At 47.4% G+C, this 17,337-nt stretch overlaps 1 protein-coding gene across 1 annotated transcript in view; it reads left to right on the top strand.

Moving 5' to 3' along the window:
- Window positions 1–7,713: 7,713 nt before the first annotated feature.
- The window catches only part of KDM3B (lysine demethylase 3B), a 278,360-nt gene continuing 268,736 nt past the window's right edge, over window positions 7,714–17,337 (top strand). The window contains 1 exon segment of the mRNA XM_029583992.1: window positions 7,714–8,020. Within this exon segment, the coding sequence (XP_029439852.1) occupies window positions 7,850–8,020 (171 nt within the window). The 5' untranslated portion in view covers window positions 7,714–7,849.

The raw sequence follows: 17,337 nt of genomic DNA, 5'->3' as shown, positions 1-17,337 counted from the left end.
GATAGGTTTCGACCATCCAGAGCGTTTTCTTCTTCTCGGACCAGAGCCAGAGCACAACGGCGCTACAGGGGATACAGACAGGCGGGCTCCCGGTCATCCGCCCCCAGGTCTCAGCCCTGGTCGCGCTCCTTTTGCGGGCGTCGGCCCGCACGCACTACTCCCGGAACCGGGAACCCCTATACCAAGTCTTCACAATGATGCCAGTCTCGCCCACTCCCCTGGACCGACTAACGTATTTCTACGCGGAGTGGGCACGGATCACCTCGGACCAGTGGGTCCTGGATACCATAAAACACGGCTACGCATTGGAATTTGTCCGCCCCCCGCAGGGAAGGTTCATCTTTTCCCCCTGTGGCTCGGACCTCAAGAGAGGAGCGGTGCAGCTGACTCTGGACAGACTCCGGGAGATAGGCGCTATTGCGCCCGTGCCCTTCAGAGAGGTGGGCTCGGGCCACTATTCCATCTATTTCGTCGTACCAAAGAAGGACGGTTCCTTCCGGCCTATCCTAGACCTCAAGGAAGTCAACAAATCCCTTCGAGTCGTTCGGTTCCGCATGGAAACGCTCCGGTCAGTGATGGCGGCGGTGCATCGGGGGGAGTTCCTCGCCTCCCTGGACTTAACGGAGGCCTACCTGCACATTCCCATCCGCCCGGACCACCACCGTTTCCTTCGTTTCAAAATTCTGGGCCAGCATTTTCAGTTCACGGCTCTCCCGTTCGCATTGGTGACGGCGCCGCGCACCTTCATCAAGATCATGGTAGTCGTGGCGGCAGCTCTCCGGAAGGAGGGCATCCTGGTTCATCCTTATCTGGACGATTGGCTCCTCCGGGCGAAGTCATTCGATCATGGACGCTCAGCGGTGACTCGAATAGTACGGTTTCTACATTCCCTGGGATGGATAGTGAACTTCTCCAAGAGCTCCCTCATGCCCTCGCAACGCTTGGGTTTTTTTTTGGGGGTGACCTTCGACACCCTACTGGGCAAAGTTTTTCTGCGCCAGGACAAAGCTCAATCCTTGCGGGATCACACACGACGGTTCTCTGCGTTACCAGAGCCCACCTCCTGGGACTACCTGCAACTCCTGGGAGTGATGGGGTCCACCATCGACCTTGTACCTTGGGCTTTCGCGCACCTCAGGACCTTACAGTGGGCGCTCCTCTCCCGTTGGAAACCAGTATCGCAGGACTACCAGATGATTCTCCCGCTCCCGCAGAATGCCAGGGACAGTCTGGGCTGGTGGTTGGATCCGCCGAACCTGGCCCGTGGCGTGTCCCTCGATCTGCCAAATTGGGTGGTGGTGACCACCCATGCCAGTCTAGCAGGCTGGGGTGCGGTCTGCGATCGAAGCGCCACGCAGGGGACGTGGTCCACGGTGGAGGCGAAGTGGTCAATCAACCGTCTGGAAACCAGAGCGGTCCGGCTAGCTCTGCGACATTTCCTCCCGCTTCTTCGGAACCGGGAAGTCAGAATCCTATCGGACAACGCTACCACCGTGGCCTACATCAACCGACAAGGAGGCACGCGCAGCCCGCAGGTCGCGCCCGAGGCGGCGCTGCGGATGCAATGGGCGGAGCGTCATCTCGTCCGGCTAGCGGCCTCGCACATCGCCGGTGTGGACAACGTCCAGGCGGACTTCCTCAGTCGTCAACTGCTGGACCCCGGAGAGTGGTCTCTCTCCGACAAAGCGATGCAACTTCTCATCCATCGGTGGGGGGCCCCCCACTTGGATCTGATGGCGTCCGCTCTCAACGCCAAGGCTCCACGCTTCTTCAGTCGCCGGAGAGAGCGCGGCGCGGAGGGAGTGGATGCCCTGGTCCTCCCGTGGCCGCCACATCTTCTGCTCTACGCTTTTCCACCATGGCCCCTGCTCCGCAGAATAGAAAGCCATCAGGGGACCGTGGTTTTCGTCGCCCCAGAATGGCCCAGGCGACCCTGGTTTGCGGACCTGCTACAGCTGGTGATCGACGGGCCAATCAGGCTGGGGCACCTCCCCCAGCTCCTACATCAGGGCCCGGTATTTTTCGAGCAGGCAGAACTCTTCTGTCTTGCGGCCTGGCTTTTGTGAGGCGCCGCCTCCGGCGTCGGGGCTACCCGGAGGCGGTAGTATCCACGCTATTGCGGGCACGAAAGACATCGACATCGGCGGCCTATGTTCGAGTCTGGAAGGTGTTCGAGCTGTGGTGTACCAGCCAGGCCACGAGACCCGCTAAGGCTTCTGTACCTCAGATCCTTCAGTTTCTACAGGCGGGGGTGGAAAAAGGGCTCACCTATAATTCACTACGGGTTCAGGTGGCCGCCCTTGGTTCGCTGTTGAGCGATGGGGGCTCTCTTCTACAGTATCCTGACATTGCTCGTTTTCTCAAGGGTGTCAAGCATATGCGTCCTCCGTTACGGGACCCTTGTCCCTCCTGGAGTCTTAACCTTGTGCTTCGCTCCCTGTCGGGACCACCGTTCGAGCTGCTGCGCAGCGCAACGATAAAGGATCTCACTCTCAAGACTGTATTTCTTGTGGCCATCTGTTCCACTAGACGCATCTCGGAGCTGCAGGCTCTGTCGTGTAGAGAGCCCTATCTCCGTTTCTCCGACTCTGGAGTTTCGCTTCGCACCGTTCCCTCCTTCCTTCCGAAGGTGGTTTCTGCATTCCATGTGAACCAGACGGTGGAGTTGCCGTCCTTCTCTTCCTCAGAGCCGAAGTCTCTCCGTCTCTTGAATGTCAAGCGCACTCTGCGCCTCTATCTGGAGGCTACAAATGAGTTCCGGACCTCTGACCATCTCTTCGTACTCTGGGCCGGTCCTAAGAAGGGGTCTCAGGCCTCGAAGACTACCATTGCCAGATGGCTGAAGGCCGGCATCGCTGCTTCCTACATTGGGGTGGGTCGGACTCCCCCCACCCGGAATCATAGCGCATTTACACGTTCTCAGGCGGCTTCCTGGGCGGAGGTTCGCTCGGTATCCTCGCAGGAAACTTGTAGGGCAGCCACCTGGAAATCGTTACACACGTTCTCGAGGCACTATCGTCTGCACCTCGCCTCTTCGGTCTCTGGACACTTTGGCGAGCAGGTTCTCCGAGCAGGCCTCGCAGGACCCCACCCGATTTAGGGAAGCTTGGGTACATCCCACTGTCTGGACTGATCCAGGTACGTACAGGGAAAAGAAAATTATTACTTACCTGCTAATTTTCGTTCCTGTAGTACCATGGATCAGTCCAGACGCCCACCGCGTTTGGGTTCTTGATCCTGCTCAGCTCTGCGCTACTTCTTGCTCGCAGTGTTCTGTGTCTTCACAGTCGTTTCTTTTCGCTGTTTTTCACAGCTCCCTACAAGTTGGTAGGATGTTTGCAGTTACTTGTTGCGGTTACAATTGTTTTCATTATCTGTTTCCACAAACTTGATCCTTTGGGGGTTTCTACTCTGGCTTTGATATACTCGATACTGAACTCCTGCAGAGGGGATAGTAGGATATATGGATACGCCCCCTCAAAGCTTGTGCTGACTCCATCTGCTGGATTGGGAACATAACCCACTGTCTGGACTGATCCATGGTACTACAGGAACGAAAATTAGCAGGTAAGTAATAATTTTCTTATATGAATTGGTTATTTACTCTTTCGGATAATAGAAGGACTAAAGGGCACTCCATGAAGTTAGCAAGTAGCACATTTAAATCAAATTGGAGAAAATTCTTTTTCATTCAATGCACAATTAAGCTCTGGACTTTGTTGCCAGGGGATGTGGTTAGTGCTTGTGATTTAACTATTCTGAATAATGTTGTATCATCTGCAGATCTGATAACCTCCCTCTTCATATTCCTTTCCAGATCATTTATAAATATATTGAAAAGCACCGGTCCAAGTACAGATCCCTGAGGCACTCCACTTTTTACCCTTTTCCACTGAGAAAATTGACCGTTTAATCCTACTCTCTGTTTCCTGTCTTTTAACCTGTTTGTAATCCACAAAAGTAGTTTGCCTCCTATCCCATGATTTTTTTAGTTTTCTTAGAAGCCTCCCATGTGGGACTTTGTCAAATGCCTTCTGAAAATCCAAATACACCGCATCTGGTTCACCTTTGTCCACAAGTTTCTTCACCCTTCAAAGAAAATGTACCAGATTTATGAGGCAAATGTATGGTAGCTGAGTCCTATTAAACCATGTCTTTCTATATGTTCTGTGATTTTGTTAAGAACATAAGAACATGCCATACTGGATCAGACGAAGGGTCCATCAAGCCCAGGATCCTGTTTCCAACAGTGGCCAGTCCAGGCCATAAGAACCTGGCAAGTACCCAAAAACTAAGTCTATTCCATGTTACTGTTGCTAGTAATAGCAGTGGCTATTTACTAAGTCAACTTAATGAATAGCAAGTAATGGATTTCTCCAAGAACTTATCCAATCCTTTTTTAAACCCAACTACATTAACTGCACTAACCACATCCTCTGGTAACAAATTCCAGAGTTTAATTATGCATTGAGTGAAAAAGAACTTTATCCGATTAGTTTTAAATGTGCTACATACTAACTTCATGGAGTGCCCCCTAGTCTTTCTACTATGCGAAAGAGTAAATAACCGATTCACATCTACCCGTTCTAGATCTCTCATGATTTTAAACACCTCTATCATATCCCCCCTCAGCCGTCTATTCTCCAAGCTGAAAAGTCCTAACCTCTTTAGTCTTTCCTCATAGGGGAGCTGTTCCATCCCCTTTATCATTTTGGTCACCCTTCTCTGTACATTCTCTATCGCAATTATATCTTATTCACTATGATGCCTAGATCTTTTTCCTGGGTGGTAGCTCCTAATATGGAACCTAACATTGTGTAACTACAGCAAGGGTTATTTTTCCCTATATGCAACACCTTGCACTTGTTCACATTAAATTTCGTCTGCCATTTGAATGCCCAGTCTTCCAGTCGATTATTTACACTAGGGGGCATTCCATGCAGTTAGCAAGTAGCACATTTACGTCTCATTGGAGAAAATTATTTTTCATTTAACGCACAATAAAGCTCTGGAATTTGTTGCCAGGGGATGTGGTTAGTGCAGTTAGTGTAGCTGGGTTCAAAAAAGGTTTGGATGGGTTCTTGGAGGAGAAGTCCATTAACGGCTATTAATCAAGTTTACTTAGGGAATAGCCACTGCTATTAATTGCATCAGTAGCTTGGGCTCTTCTTAGTGTTTGGGTAATTGGCAGGTTCTTGTGGCCTGGTTTGACCTCTGTAGGAAACAGGATCCTGGGCTTGATGGACACTTGGTCTGACCCAGCATGGCAATTTCTTATGTTCCTGTAATGTATCATAATCCGCTTGTGATTTAACTACTCTGAATAGTTTTGTATTGTCTGCAAATTTGATAACCTCTCTTGTTGTATTCCTTTCCAGATCATTTATATTTATATAGTGTTCTTTAGACGAGTTTCCCCACTGCTAAAGTCAGGCTTACCTGTCTATAGTTTTCTAGATGCCCCCTGGTGCCCTTTTTAAATATCAGGGTTACATTGGCCATATTCCATTTTCTGCAGGTAAAACTCTTAGCTGCTCAGGCCTGAGCACACCTGAACACATCTTTCTACAGCAGCCTGTGAGAAGAATACCCTTTCCCCTTGTTAGGCACTTAACACCCTAAAAATAATAAAGAGGGAGAGAGCCTTTAGAAGGAATGTAGAGCTGGAGTACTGATGTTTCCAGGAGTGTTAGGATGTAACAATTCCTGGTAGTGGTATCATGTTCACTAGAAATATAATGGTGCTTGGCTAATGTAAAATACACCTCATTAAAATAGCTTTTATATTTAGTCCCTGCTGACCCATTTCCCCAAGAAAACTACAGTCTAGTAACTCAGCATAAGTAATAAGGAGAACTGAGAATAAGAAGGCCCTTTGCAGATAAATAAGCATAGTGGTAGCTGGATTTTGAAATAATAGTTTTTAGTAGGATTGCAGAATTGTATGATTCCAAGTATTTGTTATTAAAAAGGATAATGTTTTAGGGATGGATATCAACTTTCTACGAGTATGTTTTCTTTTACCATTGCTCTTGGCTGATGGGCTGATTGTGGTTTTGGTGCTTTCTAAAGCCCCTTATGATGGGAGGGAGTGCAATAGTCTATTTTATATTTTAATGCCATTGTTGACTGCTTTGGTTGCTGGTGTTAGTTTTACAGTGCAGGTCTGGGCAGGGCCAAAGAGCACAGGAATCAGTCCTGTGCCAGCTCAGAAAAGTAGGCTCTTCTGTAAGGTTCTGATGTGATAAAGAGAAATCGTTTTCTAAATTTCCCAAATACTCTGTATTTATTTAAGAAGGCTTTTTACCAGCTTTTTTGTTAGCAAATTCTTCAATTACATTTGAAATTTTTATTATACATGTTTGAAATAGATATATTTAGCTTTTTTTAAAAATGTGCCCAACAAAAGTAGGCCCCTTGATCATTGTAGGCCCTAGCCAAATGGCTATGCTAGCACCCCCTCTCTTCTGGAGTGGGTCTGGGAGCCAGGAATGCCTCGATTAACTTCTCCTGCACTGCTGTTTCTGACCTGTGGAGGCGCTGCAATTAATTTCCTCTGCCGGGCTGCTTTCGGTTGCTGTGATTCACTTTCTCCACAGTGCTGATCATGGGCGCTGTGATTATTTTTCTCGGCGCTGCTGCTCTCGGCCGCCGGGGGCGCTGTGATTATTTTTCTCGGCGCTGCTGTGATTATTTTTCTCAGCGCTGCTGCTCCCGGCCGTCGGGGGCGCTGTGATTTTATTCCTCGGAGCTGCTGCTCTCGGCCGCCGGGGGCGCTGTGATTTCTTTCCTCGGCGCTGCTCCTCTCGGCCGCCGGGGGCGCTGTGATTTCTTTCCTCGGCACTGCTCCTCTCGGCCGCCGGGGGCGCTGTGATTTCTTTCCTCGGCGCTGCTCCTCTCGGCCGCCGGGGGCGCTGTGATTTCTTTCCTCGGCGCTGCTCCTCCCGGCCGCCGGGGGCGCTGTGATTTCTTTCCTCGGCGCTGCTCCTCCCGGCCGCCGGGGGCGCTGTGATTATTTTTCTCGGCGCTGCTGCTCTCGGCCGCCGGGGGCGCTGTGATTATTTTTCTCGGCGCTGCTCCTCCCGGCCTCCGGGGGCGCTGTGATTATTTTTCTCGGCGCTGCTCCTCCCGGCCGCCGGGGGCGCTGTGATTATTTTTCTCGGCGCTGCTCCTCCCGGCCTCCGGGGGCGCTGTGATTATTTTTCTCGGCGCTGCTCCTCCCGGCCGCCGGGGGCGCTGTGATTATTTTTCTCGGCGCTGCTCCTCCCGGCCTCCGGGGGCGCTGTGATTATTTTTCTCGGCGCTGCTCCTCCCGGCCGCCGGGGGCGCTGTGATTATTTTTCTCGGCGCTGCTCCTCCCGGCCGCCGGGGGCGCTGTGATTTCTTTGCTCGGCGCTGCTCCTCCCGGCCGCCGGGGGCGCTGTGATTTCTTTCCTCGGCGTTGCTGCTCCCGGCCGCCGGGGGGCGCTGTGATTTCTTTCCTCGGCGTTGCTGCTCCCGGCCGCCGGGGGGCGCTGTGATTTCTTTCCTCGGCGCTGCAGCTCCCGGCCGTCGGGGGCGCTGTGATTTCTTTCCTGGGCGCTGCAGCTCCCGGCCGCCGGGGGCGCTGTGATTTCTTTCCTCGGCGCTGCAGCTCCCGGCCGCCGGGGGCGCTGTGATTTATTTCCTCGGCGCTGCAGCTCCCGGCCGCCGGGGGCGCTGTGATTTCTTTCCTCGGCGCTGCAGCTCCCGGCCGCCGGGGGCGCTGTGCTAGAGGGTTGGGATCCGCGGGTAATAGAGAGGCCTGGCGGAGGGCGCGCGCTGTGTGGCGGTGGTCGCTTGTTGCGCTCGGAGCGGACGGGCACGCGGTATGGCAGGGGATCCCCGCGGCGCGGCCTCCCCGCTGGGGAAGCGGCTCTTGCTCCTCTTGTCTGACGAGGCCTCGGCGCTGGAGTGCGGCGGGGACCCGGGCCCGGGAAAGCGCGCCTGGCTGAGCGGCACCGTCAGGGCCGTGAGGGGAGCGACGCCCCTGGAGCTGGCGGTGAGTGCGCGGCGCTGGGCCTCAGGCCTCGGCCTCTCCTGCTGCGGGGCGGCAGGCGCGGTGGAAGTGAAGTTCCCGGGCCTGGCGAGCCCCGAGCTCTTCCTTCTCCGCTCTCTCCCTCCGTCCGCGGCTGCCGTGATGGAGGCAGAAACTTCCCCTGCATTGATTGCTTATTCTGTGATATTTTATCCACTGAATCTAGAAAGGGGACCCTAAATGCTGAAGTTATTTACTAAAACTAATGAATAAAGCAGAATGAAAGTGGCCGAGCTCCATTGTGCAGGCACCTGGTTCCGGGACTGCGGGAGGGGGTGAGGATCCATCAGCAGGGCCAGGCTGGGTCAGAACAAGCTCCATTGTGCAGGCACCTGGTTCCGGGACTGCGGGAGGGGGTGAGGATCCATCAGCAGGGCCAGGCTGGGTCAGAACAAGCTCCATTGTGCAGGCACCTGGTTCCGGGACTGCGGGAGGGGGTGAGGATCCATCAGCAGGGCCAGGCTGGGTCAGAACAAGCTCCATTGTGCAGGCACCTGGTTCCGGGACTGCGGGAGGGGGTGAGGATCCATCAGCAGGGCCAGGCTGGGTCAGAACAAGCTCCATTGTGCCCAGCTTCCTGCCTCTGACTCTGGACAGTCCAGGTCGTAAGTACCTGTGAGATCCCAAAAGGCAGGTCCTGCTCTGGGATGGTAATAGCTTTCATTACCTGGCTGATGTTTGATGAATTCCCCCCCAGCAACTTATTTTCCAAACCTCTTTTAAAACTCCACTATACTTTCCCTTATTTTAGTGTTTTTGAAAGGCAAAGTAGACATTTTTAATTTAATTGTGCCAGCCTACTCATGTCTCCTCTCTTTTCCAAGCTGCATAGTCTATCCATAATAAGATAGACTATGCTGTGTCTCCTTTGATAGAAGGTAAAAATAAATGCACACAATATGTGATGAGCCAATTGCACCATGGCTTTATTATAGTGGCAATATGACATTTTCTTTTTTATTCTCCATTTGTTTTCAGATCATTCTTTTTTTACCTCCACACATTGTTTTGTACACAAGGATTCCCAGGTCCTGGATATTGACTTCCTAAGATTACTCCACTGTACTAGAACCCAGCATTGTGCACCTGGAGTTGGGATTATTTTCCCTCTATACCAAACTTTGCACTTTTCCATATTAAATTTCATCTGCCATTCAGTTGCCTAGCCTTCTATTCTAACGAGGTCCTTCTTAAGTTCCTTACAATCTGCTGCTGTTTTAACAAATCTGAATAATTGTGACTTGCAAAATTTGATCATTTCACTCATTTATTGCTTTTCCAGATCATGTATAATGTATTATACGATAGGTCCCAGTACGGATCCTGGTGTTCTCCATTAATGACCTTTCTCCATTGAAAAACTGACCATTTAGTCTTGCCCTCTGATTCTGGCCTTTTAACCAGTTCACAGTCGCTGGGCAGACTGGATGGGCCGATTGGTCTTCTTCTGCCGTCATTTCTATGTTTCACAGTAGGGCACTGCATCCTGTCCCATGACTTTTTAATTTTCTGAGGAGTCTTTCATGCGGGACTTGTCAAATGCCTTCTGAAAATCCAAATATACTATATTAGCTCACCTTTATCTTGTTTGTTTACACTTTCATACAAATCTAAAAGATTGGTAAGGCAAGACTTCCTTTTGCTAAAAACCGTGTTGACTCTTCTCCATTATTCACATCAGTTTATATTGCCAGTGATTATTTTTTTTAAGAATAGCTTATACCATTGTGCCTGGTACTGATTTCAGAATCAGTGAAATATAGTTTCTCAGATCACCACTGAAGCCGCCTTTAAAAATTGGTGTCATAGTGGCCACCCTCTAGTCTTCAGGTATTGTGGCTATTTTCAAATGATGGGTTACATATTGCTAGTAATAGGTTTGCAGTCTTACATTTGAGATTTTTGGGACTCTGGGCAGGATACCATCCAATCTTGGTAGTTCTTTATTGTTCGTTTTGTCTTCTGTATTATCCATGTGTGTCTGTTTCCAACATCCTCCTTGGTAAAGAATGAGGCAAAGAATTCATTCAGTTTTTCTGCTATTACTGTGTTCTCCCTCAGCATAGCAGACCAACTGACTCCTCTCATACTTTTTGCTTCAAATGCACTTGAACATGTTTTTTAGTTTTTGCCTCTCTAGTGGCAAGCTTTTTCTACTCAAATTCTTTCTTGTACCTAACTCGCTAGTGCTTATGCTTTTGCCTATTTTCTTCTTTTGGGTTTGCTTTCCATTTTTGGAATGATGCTCTTTTAGCTTTAACTGTCTCTGCACTGCCTCCATGTAAATTTTCTCTCATGCATATTCATTGTGGATATCCTGAAAACCCGACCGGCTTGGTGTGTCCCCAGGACAGGGTTGGGAATCACTTGTCTAGTAGCTCTACCTCCTCCTCCTCCTACCTCCTACCCAAACCTCCGTCACCCCCCCTCCTACCCAAACCTTTACTGCTGCCCATGTTATCAGTCAACTTTGACTGCATCCTCCCTTGTATATAGTTAATTTTCAGTCTCTTGTATATAGTTTACAAGCAGATAATAATCTATTGTAAAGCCTGCTATTATATCATTTTATATTGTGAACCGTTATTTATATTCATTGTAAAGCTATTTGCTATGTTATGTTACACTGTGAACCGAGGTGATGTTTTGCTACGTGCCCCGGTATATAAAAATTCTTTAAATAAATAAATAAAAAATAAATAGTAATCTGGGTCCATCTGTCTTCTCATAGACTCCGTTTCACTTTCCACTCCACTTGAGCTTTCCATCTTAGATGCCTCATTCTCCCTGGGGCTTCTCAGTCTCGCCACCTCGTTTTTGAGTTCTGCCACTCTTTCCTGAGGGAGTCAATCTGCAGACATCTTTCACACTGAACCGGTTACTCACTGTGCATCAGGACATCTGGACAGCAGTAGAATTGGTAAGAGCGGCAACAGCTCTGTTACCAATTCTACTTCCTGATTTCTGTTAGACGGTGTGCCACGAGGTCGGCTTTATTGCCCTCTGTTTAGTATCTATAGTGTCTTGCAAAAGTATTTGACCCCCTAAAATGTCAGCAGATTTGTGTGGATTACAAATGACAATTACACAGATTGTTCCACACAGTATGTTTATTGCAAACCAGTATGCTCTTAAAGTAAATTTTCAAAGTCACAATTCATTATTTCTCTGTATTTTTAGAAACATAGAAATGGTGGCAGAAAAGGACCAAATGATCCATCCAGTCTACAGAGCAAGCTTATGGTAGCGTCAAATGTGCCATACAGGTCTCCCTCTTAATGTTTTCACCAGGGCGTAGCAACTGCCATGCCTTACAAGTTACCTCCATACTTAGTTTCCCAAACCGTTAAAGTCAGGGCCCTTGTTGGGTAGTAACTGTCACACCAGCAGGTTACCCCCATGTGCTCTTTTCCTCATTTCCATTGCTCATTGCTATTAATTGCATCAGTAACATGGAATAGACTTAGTGTTTGGGTAATTGCCAGGTTCTTGTGGCCTGATTTTGGCTTCTGTTGGAAACAGGATGCAGGGCTTGATGGACCCTTGGTCTGACCCAGCATGGCATGTTCTTATGTTCCATTCTCTAGCCTTAAGGATCCACAGTGTTTATCCCATGCCCTTTGAAATCTTTCACCATTTTTGCCTTCACCTCCTCCTTCGGAAGGACATTCTAGACATCCACCACCCTCTCCATGAAGAAATATTTTCTGATGTTGGTTCTGACTCGTCCTCCCTGGAGTTTCATTCCGTGACCCCTAGTTCTACTGATTTCTTTCCAACGGAAAAGGTTTGTCGATTGTGCATCATTAAAACCTTTCAGGTATCTGAAGTTCTGTATCCTATCACCCCCGCACCTCCTCTCCTCCAGGGTGGACATATTTAGGTCCTTCAACCTCTCTTCTCATTTGATGGAGACCCCCCCCCCCCCATTTTGGTCACCCTTCTCTGGACCGCCTCCATCCTGTCTCTATCATTTTTGAGATATGGTCTCCAGAACTGAACACAGTACTCCAAGTGAGGCCTCACCAAGGAACTGTACAAGGGGATTATTACCTCCTTTTTCTTACATGCCGCCAGCATTCTTCTGGCTTTAGCTATCGCATTGTCACATTTGTTCGCCATCTTCAGATTGCTAGACACTATCACCCCAAGGTCCGCTCTTGCTCTGGCACAACAGCCCTTCAACCTCCATCACATACAGCCCACCCCAGAATCATTACTCTGTACTTCTTGGCAATGAATCCCTGCTGCCATATTTTCGACCACCGTTTATGCTTCTTTAAATCACATCTTTCTCTCTATTCCTTCTGGCATGTCTATTCTGTTGCAGATCGTAGTATCATCCACAAAAACTTTACCTTCTATCCCTTCTGCAATGTCGCTCACAAAGATGTTGAACAGGACCGGTCCCAGTACCGATCCCTGCGGTACTCGGCTTACCATTTTCTCTTCAGAGTACATAAGGACATGCCATACTGGGTCAGACCAAGGGTCCATCAAACCCAGCATCCTGTTTCCAACAGTGGCCAATCAGGGCCATAAGAACCTGGCAAGTACCCATTTACCATCATACTCTGTCTTCTGTCCGTCAACCAGTTTGTAATCCACGCTACCACTTTGGCACTCACTTCCAAGCTTCTCATTTTATCAACAAGCCTCCTAAGCGGGACTGTATCATAAGTTTTGCTGAAATCAAAGTAGATCTCATTGAGCGGTCTTCCTCAATCCATTTCATTAGTCACACAATCAAAAAAATCAATCAGATTTGTCTGGCAAGACCTTCCTCTGCTGAATCCATGCTGCCTCGGGTCCAGCAATCCTCCTGACTGTAGATAGTTCACTATCCTTTCCTTCAGCAGAGTCTTTCTTTTCCCAGTCAATAAGGTAGCTAGTAAGCAGTAGGTAGTGTGTTTATTTTTAAAAGTCTGCAGAACTGAGTGTTTGTATTTAATACAAATTGAGTGTTTATATTGAAAAAAAAAAAACCACAGAAAAAAAAACAAACCCAAAAAGTAGCCAGAAGCTAGAAATAAGCTAGGAGCAGTGTATACCTAAGTAAAAAAGTTGAATAGTTCAGCTCAGTTACTCACCTTGGAAAGGTGTTGAGGTAGTGTGATTGGGTTTGAGTAGGGATCAACATTTGTTAATCAAGGGAGCAGTGAGTCACTCAGGCTGACTAACTGAAGTTAGACTGTATTTCCCAACCCTCCCACCCGTCGCCCACCCACCCCTAGCTCATCCCTTAATTTATAGGCAGGTGCCACTTTCACAAAAAAAAAAAATCAACAAAAACTTTATTGAGAATTCGATTAGACCCCGGTAGGCCACTACCAGACACATAGTGAATTCACTAACACATTTAAAGGACGTTAGACATATTCCTACTCCCATAGCAACCTAAAACTTAACTAGGAACTGATCAAAACTGAGATGAAGGCAGCAGTCCAGCAGCAAGAGGGGGGCTTCCCAGTCTTTTGCATCAAGTGCCACATGTATGATTTTTTACCCACCGGTGAGAAGTTGTACATGTGCATGTGATGCAAAGAGCTCCTGGCTCTCAGAGAAGGAGTCCGATCTCTGGAGGCTAGAGGGGCAGACCTGGAGGAGCTGAGGCAGACAGAGAGGTATATAGATGAGACCTTCAGGGACATAGTAGTCAAGTCCCAACTTCAGACTGGCAGCCCTGGTGCTACCTTGGAGGAAGAAGGTCTCATGATGGGAGAGCACCAACCAGATGTAGCAGGAAAGGATCCTGTAGCAAGGACCTGCTCTCTAGGTGATGCATTGTCCTTTCGCACTGAGGATATCTCCCCAAGGCCTACTGCCCAGGAGGGAAGAGTTAGGTCGGCCGTCATAGTTGGTGATTCGATTATTAGGAATGTAGATAGCTGGGTGGCTGGTGGGCGTGAGGATCGCCTGGTAACATGCCTACCTGGTGCGAAGGTGGCAGACCTCACGCGTCACCTAGATAGGATTTTAGACAGTGCTGGGGAGGAGCCGGCTGTCGTACATGTGGGCACCAACGACATAGGAAAATGTGGGAGGGAGGTTCTGGAAGCCAAATTTAGGCTCTTAGGTAGAAAGCTTAAATCCAGAACCTCCAGGGTGGCATTCTCTGAAATTCTCCCTGTTCCACGCGCAGGTCACCAGAGGCAGGCAGAGCTCCGGAGTCTCAATGCGTGGATGAGACGATAGTGCAAGGAAGAGGGATTCAGTTTTGTTAGGAACTGGGGAACCTTTTGGGGAAGGGGGAGTCTCTTCCGAAGGGATGGACTCCACCTTAACCAGGGTGGAACCAGACTGCTGGCGCTAACCTTTAAAAAGGAGATAGAGCAGCTTTTAAACTAGAACAAAGGGGAAAGCCGACAGTCGCTCAGCAGCGCATGGTTCGGAGAGAGGTATCTTCAAAGGATACTAATGATGCATTAGAATTAGGGCATCCCGACAGTGAGGTTCCAATAATTAGAAAAGTAGTCCAAGTGCCTGTAACTAAAAACTCACCTGAGATAAAAAAAATTCTAACTTGTCCCTATCAATTAAAAAGCAGAATGAAAATACAAACAAAAAACAAACTTTGAAATGTTTGTATGCTAATGCCAGAAGTCTAAGAAGTAAGATGGGAGAATTAGAATGTATAGCAGTGAATGATGACATAGACTTAATTGGCATCTCAGAGACATGGTGGAAAGAGGATAACCAATGGGACAGTGCTATACCGGGGTACAAATTATATCGCAATGACAGAGAGGAGCACCTGAGAGGAGGTGTGGCGCTTTATGTCCGGGATGGCATAGAGTTCAACAGGATAAACATCCTGCATGAGACTAAATACAAAATTGAATCTTTATGGGTAGAAATCCCTTGTGTGTCGGGGAAGACTATAGTGATAGGAGTGTACTACCATCCACCTGGTCAAGATGGTGAGACGGACAGTGAAATGCTAAGAGAAATTAGGGAAGCTAACCAAATTGGTAGTGCAGTAATAATGGGAAACTTCAATTACCCTACTCACACAAGGGAGTCAGCGGTTAACCACAACATATAATCAAATCACCAAAAATGTGGAACCCAAAATATAACACTTCAAATAGTGGCCTATGAAGGTGTCAGCAAGCCTTGACGTTATGTGTCACTCTCAGGTAGACACTAACCGGTCTTATCTATCATTCACCTTCATCATTATTTTAATGCAACAAGATATTTTTTCTTTTTTCAAATTAAAAATTAAAAATGTCCTCCATTTATGTGAACAAAATGACTCTTTCATGTACAGTTGGTAGGAAAGCCCAATATTGGGCTTTCCTACCAACTTTTTAAAGCTTCAATTACCCCAATATTGACTGGGTAAATGTATCTTCGGGATACGCTAGAGAGAGAACGTTCCTGGACAGAATAAATGATAGCTTTATGGAGCAATTGGTTCAGGAACCGACGAGAGAGGGAGCAATTTTAGATCTATTTCTCAGTGGAGCACAGGACTTGGTGAGAGAGGTAATGGTGGTGGGGCCGCTTGGCAATAGTGATCATAATATGATCAAATTTGATTTAATGACTGGAAGAGGAACAGTGTGCAAATCCAAGGCTCTTGTGCTAAACTTTCAAAAGGGATACTTTGATAAAATGAGAATTTTTAGAAAAAAACTGAAAGGAGCAGCTACAAAAGTAAAATAAAATGTCCAAGAGGCGTGGTCATTGTTAAAAAATACCATTTTAGAAGCACAGTCTGGATGTATTCCACACATTAAGAAAGGTGGAAAGAAGGCAAAACAATTACCGGCATGGTTAAAAGGGGAGGTGAAAGAAGCTATTTTAGCTAAAAGATCTTCATTCAAAAATTGGAAGAAGGATCCAACAGAAGAAAATAGGATAAAGCATAAACATTGGCAAGTTAAATGTAAAACATTGATAAGACAGGCAAAGAGAGAATTTGAAAAGAAGTTGGCTGTAGAGGCAAAAACTCACAGTAAAAACTTTTTAAAATATATACAAAGCAGAAGGCCTGTGAGGGAGTCAGTTGCACCGTTAGATGATCGAGGGGGTTAAAGGGGCACTTAGAGAAGATAAGGCCATCGCGGAAAGATTAAATGATTTCTTTGCTTTGGTGTTTACTGAAGAGGATGTTGGGGAGGTACCCGTAATGGAGAAGGTTTTCATGGGAAATGATTCAGATGGACTGAATCAAAGATGTGGTAGGCCTGATTGACAAACTGAAGAGTAGTAAATCACCTGGACCGGATGGTATACACCCCAGAGTTCTGAAGGAACTAAAAAATGAAATTTCAGACCTATTAGTAAAAATTTGTAACTTATCATTAAAATCATCCATTGTACCTGAAGACTGGAGGATAGCAAATGTAACCCCAATATTTTAAAAAGGGCTCCAGGGGTGATCCGGGAAACTACAGACCGGTTAGCCTGACTTCAGTGCCAGGAAAAATAGTGGAAAGTGTTCTAAACATCAAAATCACAGAACATATAGAAAGACATAGTTTAATGGAACAAAGTCAGCATGGCTTTACCCAGGGCAAGTCTTACCTCACAAATCTTCACTTTTTTGAAGGAGTTAATAAACACGTGGCTAAAGGTGAACCGGTAGATATAGTATACTTGGATTTTCAGAAGGTGTTTGACAAAGTTCCTCATGAGAGGCTTCTAGGAAAAGTAAAAAGTCATGGGATAGGTGGCAATGTCCTTTCGTGGATTGCAAACTGGCTAAAAGACAGGAAACAGAGAATAGGATTAAATGGACAATTTTCTCAGTGGAAGGGAGTGGACAGTGGAGTGCCTCAGGGATCTGTATTGGGACCCTTACTTTTCAATATATTTATAAATGATCTGGAAAGAAATACGACGAGTGAGATAATCAAAATTGCAGATGACACAAAATTATTCAGAGTAGTTAAATCACAAGCAGATTGTGATAAATTGCAGGAAGACCTTGTGAGACTGGAAAATTGGGCATCCAAAAGGCAGATGAAATTTAATGTGGATAAGTGCAAGGTGATGCATGTAGGGAAAAATAACCCATGCTATAGTTACACAATGTTAGGTTCCATATTGGGTGCTACAACCTAAGAAAGAGATCTAGGTGTCATAGTGGATAACACATTGAAATCGTCGGCTCAGTGTGCTGCGGCAGTCAAAAAAGCAAACAGAATGTTGGGAATTATTAGAAAGGGAATGGTGAATAAAACGGAAAATGTCATAATGCCTCTGTGTCGCTCCATGGTGAGACCGCACTTTGAATACTGTGTACAATTCTGGTCGCCGCATCTCAAAAA

The sequence above is a fragment of the Rhinatrema bivittatum genome, chromosome 18 (genome assembly GCF_901001135.1).
Source record: "Rhinatrema bivittatum chromosome 18, aRhiBiv1.1, whole genome shotgun sequence".
NCBI lineage: Eukaryota > Metazoa > Chordata > Amphibia > Gymnophiona > Rhinatrematidae > Rhinatrema > Rhinatrema bivittatum.
The sequence above is the reverse complement of the archived record's forward strand: the minus strand, read 5'-3'. Positions and strand labels throughout refer to the sequence as shown.